A 6,000-nucleotide genomic window follows, 5' to 3' on the forward strand; every position below is an offset into this window, starting at 1 on the left:
GCCTATATCTAGATTAAAATACTAAAACTAGTAAATTTTATTTACTAAATCTCTCCTATTTTTCTTCCCTATTATTCCTATTATCCTCTTTCTTATCCTTCCCTAGTATTATATAGTCCATAGAGTTAAGATTATTATTCTTATTACTAGCTATTACAAACCCTATATTATCTATAAATTTATTAGCTATTATAGCTGCTGCATGAGTTATAGATATAAGGCTAGCTACTACTATATTAAAATTAGTTACTATTATTATAAATAGCTAGTATATATAGCAGGCTAATAGGGCTGTATAATAGTATATTAGGTAGTAAACTACCTCCTTATCTACCTTCTCTTTATCCTTCTTTTTATCCTTCTCTTTATCCTCCTCTTTATCCTCCTCTTTATCCTTCTCTTTATCCTCCTCTTTGTCCTCTTCCTTTTCCTCGCCCACTTAAACATCTATTATTAGATATATTAGCTAATATATATAGTCTATAGGAAGAATAATATACTATAGTAAGAGTAATATAAGCTACTACTATTCTAGTAGTAGTTAGTATATATACTACTGAACTAGCCTAGAGATATTATATAATATAAAAATAGGCTAAAGCCTCTCTAGTAATATAAGTAAGTATTATTTCCTGGTCTCTTAAAGCTAGTAACCTAGATTATTATAGTCTTGTAATTGACCACATGAGTAGTGTTCAAGCTGCTAAGATTGGTGCTAGTGGCCTGTAAGACTGGCTTGTAGAGGGTAGGGAGGGCAGATAATTTAACTATATTAGCTAATAGGTTTCTGCTTATAATTGTAAGATTAAGGAACTAGATAGCTAGTACTCTAGTACTATTATTAGTAGAGGATATATTTATAATACTAATTTAGATATTTTAGATAATTATATAGTTTTATAATCTATAATTAAGGATAAAAACTTATATATTCCTACTAATTTATTATTCTACCCTTTTAGAAATAATCTAAATAGTAAAATTATTTTATATTATATAATTTAAATAAGCTAGTTTATAGATATAATATTTATTCTTTATATTTCTTTATTCTTTATGGTCTATACTAGGTCTAGCGCGGCTTAGTAATTTACCTTATAGCCCAACCTACAAGACGCCAAGCGTAGCGAGGGTTTACGGCTTGTATCCTAGTATAGGAGAATTTAATACCTTATAGGGAATATAAGAGAGATAGAGAAGGTAGGAGAGATTATTAACTTATAAAGAATAGAATAGTTAGTATTCTTCTTTTTAATTAGGGTAATAATATTTAACAGACTTATAACTAGCAACCTTGCAGGCCACTAATCTAGTAATTAATCTAGTAATCAAGCTAGCAACCTTGTAGGCCACTAATCTAGCAACCAAGCTAGCAACCAAGCTAGCAACCTTACAGGCTACCAATCTAGTAACCAAGCCAGCAACCTCGCAGCGTGGAAGATGTGGTAGAAAATATAAAAAATAGGGAGGTAATTAGAGGTATAGAGGATATACTACTATATAGAAATAAATTCTAAATACTAACTTCTAATTAGCTAATAATTTATATAATTAGAATTACTTAAATAATATATATTTTATTACTTTTATAGGTACTTATTTTAATAAATTTAAATATAGATATCTAACTCTACATATAATATTTTCATTATATGATAAATAGGTGTGGCATTATCAGGTTAGGGGGTGTGGCATGATCGGGAAGGGGTGTGATTGGATCGATACAGGGTGTGGCGTTAACAGTCCCCTTATTAAATTAGATAGCAACTCGCTACTCCCAAAGACCAGCATCGACACAATAAAGCTTCACGAAACAGTGCAGCAATTTCTAGGCCCGCCGTGCATCTAGATCGCCATCCGAATGCCTACTGTCATTAAATTAAAATGTCGGGATTTCATCTGTTGACACTGCCGTGTATCCCTGGTGGCTGGGAGTCATAACCTGTGCTTTCACATAGAGCCTATGTCCTGCGTCCCTTAGTCCAGCGAAGCAAGCCTTCAGCTTGCTTCTGATATGGCTTTCGTTCATTATTTTGTGGGCTTGGAGGTAAGGTAACAGGTTATTTGCTCTCAGCTTTCGCCCTGTCGATACAATTTTAACACAATACCGAAGAAAAAGCAAGGGAAGAATTGACATACACTCGAGAGCTTTCTCTACTTTCTCCTCTATTTCATCCTGGGAACTACACCTCTCTGCCAAGGCAATGGCAAGAAACTTACTCGGTTTTGTAAGGGCAGGCCGAACAGCTGCAACGGGCGACGGGAAGATCCTCACTCTTAGAAGATGTTTATATGCAAAGTCTCTTCTCGCTTGAACGGCTGCACTTGGTCGGAATTGGGTTTCAATATTATACCCCAAACAGCTCGGGAACTCCAGGCCCATGGCCTGAACGTACTCATCAGTCTCTTTCATGGCATTCAGACGATAGAGGATCTTGTTCAGCAGGGATTGGATTTTTTCGACAGTCGAAAACATAGGGGTTTCAAAGATCAAAACTTGGGCTATGCCACTATGCAGAGAAACATTCGAGGCCAAGCTGTCACGGCCAGGATTTGCGGCGAAGTATTCGCGTGAAAGCTTTCCCAAATCCTTTTTCAGGGATCCAAGGCGTCTATTAGAAGGAGTTGAATTTGCATTTGGAAACCCAGTGCCACTTGGTGCCACCTGCCGTAACATTTCCCAGCGGGCTTTGTACTGGACGAGAGGAGTGCCGACGCGGGCTCGCCAGTGAGCTTCCCAATCATCATCTTGCGCAGAAAAATGGACGTTTTGATCGGCGAAGAATGTATCGAGACTAATGGCCCTGTCATAAATTGAGGTTGCCAGGTCGATATATGTTGGGTGAGATTGTGGAGAATTATCGCTTCCTGCTGCCTCTTCAATCTGGATAAGTTCGTTCAAAATGGCGGTAGCAATCGTGCTCCCACACGCTCTGCCCGCGCTGCGACTCAGTGACCAGGATTTTGTTTCGTCTTCAGGCCCAGAGGCGGCGATCCCCGTAGCGTTGAGCAGTCGTCTGTGGCCCAACTCCGGCTGAACGAGCCAACCACCCGAGTAACATGATGTTAGCATCAGTGTGACCTTCGTTCCCCGGGGGATAGCTCGTTGGAGGTGCTCTGTGTTTAGGAGCATAGTTTCGTCTTCGGATCCAAGAAATGTACCGTTCGGATTCTGCTGCCCGTGGGCGAATATCAAAATAATCAGGTGCTGCCCGTCCCGCTTGGCGTATGCAGCTTGTTCCTCCACTGTTTTAACAAATCGCTCGAGGAGAATGGCTTTTGGCACCACATGAAGGTTGCCTGCAAGGTCGATTCCAGAAAGAAGATGTTTATCTAGCACGATTCGGCGCTCGTTGCGAGGATCACCGTGAGCGTACTCCCCGTACTTCTCGATCAAGTGTTGCGGCTCCTCGCAGGTCAGCCAAATTTGGCTTGATGTGTTAGTATCTAGATAGAACGCACATCATTAGAATAGAGATATAGCCAAGTAGACACTTGATACCTACACATTGGATGGAACAAGTAATGGAAAAGATAAAAGTCACTAAAAAACCACCCGTCTTCTCCTGGAGAGGCGAGATCCCCATCATCAGAAATGCCGCAAACGGCAACAATCCGGCTTCTGGGAGAGACATCAGGTGGGTGAGTCGTGACAAAAGCAAGATCGCTATACGCCATATCGGCTCCTGTAGCGTGGCTAATGGCGTGGAATCCGGGCCCAGAGGTAGTCTGAGTATTAGAACTCATCGTGACAGGTTCGGAAGAGTTATACAAGCACAGAACAGTCTGACTAGCTTGATATAATGTCAACTTTACCGTTCAGCTAAAAAGGTGCCTAGACAACCATTTCGTCCTGATGCAGTATTGTTGTTTGTTGCTCAACATATAAGTTGACGAGGGGAGGGAGGAAATAACGATTCAGACCACATTACTGTTAAGGGGGAAGGAGTTATGACATGAATTATGATGTAATTATTATGTACAGCGGGAATGTGAAGGAACCTCCCCTTATAGAGGGAATTACTTTTGGTCCCATCATAATCTCTGTCTCCCACTCCTTCAACCTCATCCTATCCCATTCTCTATCTACCCATCTTTTCTCCCCTTCATTTACATCTTTGCTCATACTGACCAGTTGCAACCATGCTACTATAAGGGAAACATGCAACACTGATAAGAAGTGGAGGAAGTTTTAGTTTCATAAACTTTAAGGGAAAGCTTTAATATCAGGTGTAATAGAAAGGATAGGACCACCCTGACTATACCATCCAACTTATTACTTTGTATAAAGTCTAAAACTTCCGGAGCGTTTGCTCACCAACATAGTCCCATGATGAGATTGGCAGAATCACCAGAAAGTGGGAGTAAGGGCAGATAATGGCCTGCTAGAGTAATATGTCGCATCGAATACTATGAGCTATATTCTCGATCATGTCCCAAATGTGCTATAACAGTAATTGCAAATCACGACTCCCACTATCCCGCTACATAAACCACACTCTCGCGTGACTTATCAGTGTAGCCTTGACGTCTATGTGGTAAACTAGTAGTGTGGCATGGGTGCATTATAAGGAAAGTAGCAAATTGCTCCTTGCCATCATTCAGGTCATGGATAGCTACTCTACTATCTGGTAGGTGACTGATTTCGCCATTGTTATTTAAATTCAGAGACCCGATTCGCGGCAACTGAGAATGATTTAATAAAATCGTAATATTTCCAAGGCCGTGAAGAGCCTGTAGACTTTTGCATATATAGATTTGGCTTGCTTAATGTCAGATATCCCGACTAAAATGAAGTAGCCTGCTGACTTAGTAGCTACTATTTTCAAACAGGGTTAATCAGGCAAAAGGTCTTTGTTTATATAGAAACTGGTGAGAAAGTCAGATGAACAAGAAGTAGCTTCGTTAGCATTCACAGGAATCTAAAGAAAAAAATTTAGAAGAATATATCAGTCATTGAATCGTCGCGTCCTGGCGCAGGTTGTGGATCATGATTTGCACATCCTTGTCAGAAAAGCCCATGTTCTCCTTGAGATATCCTTCTACTCCACCATGCGTGTCGTCGACGGCCTTCAGGAACCCAGTCATAGTGGCGGCGTTTACACCCCAAGAAACTAGCTGCATGGGATTCTCAATCGCGGACGTGCCATAGAGGGCTTTAATCGTATTCGTTAGTGACTCACGGCCGGGTTCAATCCCAATGCGCGTGAGAGTATAGTCCTGGATGATGGCGTCGTCTGGGCTCCCTGCTAGACGCTGGATCAGAGCAGCAAGAACACCAGTGCGGTCCTTGCCAGCTAAAGTTCCCACGCAGAATCAGCTTATCCATGCCTTCACTGCAAAGAAAATCAGGGGATTCCATAACTGACCTGAACAATGAAAGAGAAGGGGCTTCTGCGGCGCATCCCGAATATGTTCGAACACCAACTTAAAGTGCGGTAGAAGCAACTCCAAGTACCCCATATACATGTGGATCATGGATTCTATGCCCTTTTCCATATTAGGGTGTGCATCCCCAGGTCGGGGTGCCTCTCCGGCGTATGGAACCCAAACGACCTCAATCCCATCAACAATAGGACTGGGTCTGTGGACTCGTTCATCGGGCCGGCGCAAGTCATAAAGCTTCGTGATGCCGAGGTTAGTCAACGCGGTCTTGCCATCCTCGGAGACCGTGGGAGGAGGTGCTGCTGCGCGATAAATAAGGCCGGGGCGGATAATCGGAGGAAATTGTGATGAACCAGAAGTAACATTGCTGATATCGCGCAAGTTAAACAGCCCCGGCACTGTTACAAATGGAGCTTTTGAGATCACCTCCTGGACCGCAAGCTCGGGAAGGGGTATTTGGATATATGTTTCAATGAGCTCTTGAATATTGTATGCAGACCCCATGGCGTAGAAAATTGCTTTCGGATTTGTATGAGGTGGTTAAAGAAGATTATTTCTGTACCGTAAGGATACTTTGATGCGAACTCTCTGATCCAAAAGCTCTACGAGTTGAAG

General features: G+C 41.7%; 2 protein-coding genes across 2 annotated transcripts; both read right to left on the reverse strand.

Moving 5' to 3' along the window:
* Window positions 1-1,879: 1,879 nt before the first annotated feature.
* On the reverse strand, window positions 1,880-3,838 carry P175DRAFT_0554889 (uncharacterized protein; the record flags this gene model as incomplete). The annotated part of the gene is made up of 3 exons (XM_040900594.1): window positions 3,557-3,838; window positions 2,140-3,431; window positions 1,880-2,082 (listed from the first exon to the last, which is right to left on the reverse strand). Exons 1-3 carry the CDS (start codon window positions 3,745-3,747, stop codon window positions 1,880-1,882), a joined length of 1,686 nt encoding a protein of 561 aa, XP_040757049.1. The 5' UTR covers window positions 3,748-3,838.
* Window positions 3,839-4,887: 1,049 nt separating this feature from the next.
* On the reverse strand, window positions 4,888-6,000 carry P175DRAFT_0448610 (tyrosine-protein phosphatase). The gene is made up of 2 exons (XM_040894421.1): window positions 5,370-6,000; window positions 4,888-5,297 (listed from the first exon to the last, which is right to left on the reverse strand). Exons 1-2 carry the CDS (start codon window positions 5,887-5,889, stop codon window positions 4,954-4,956), a joined length of 864 nt encoding a protein of 287 aa, XP_040757050.1. The 5' UTR covers window positions 5,890-6,000; the 3' UTR covers window positions 4,888-4,953.

This window comes from Aspergillus ochraceoroseus (assembly GCF_002846915.1).
Source record: "Aspergillus ochraceoroseus IBT 24754 chromosome Unknown P175scaffold_1, whole genome shotgun sequence".
NCBI classification, from domain to species: Eukaryota; Fungi; Ascomycota; class Eurotiomycetes; order Eurotiales; family Aspergillaceae; genus Aspergillus; species Aspergillus ochraceoroseus.

Bases quoted from the DNA above. Each gene is read 5' to 3' on its own strand.
- P175DRAFT_0448610 (XM_040894421.1), bottom strand. From the start codon at position 5,889: ATGGGGTCTGCATACAATATTCAAGAGCTCATTGAAACATATATCCAA. The intron at 5,298-5,369 runs GTCAGTTATGGA...TGGGAACTTTAG, and splicing joins CCTTCTCTTTCATTGTTCAG to CTGGCAAGGACCGCACTGGT.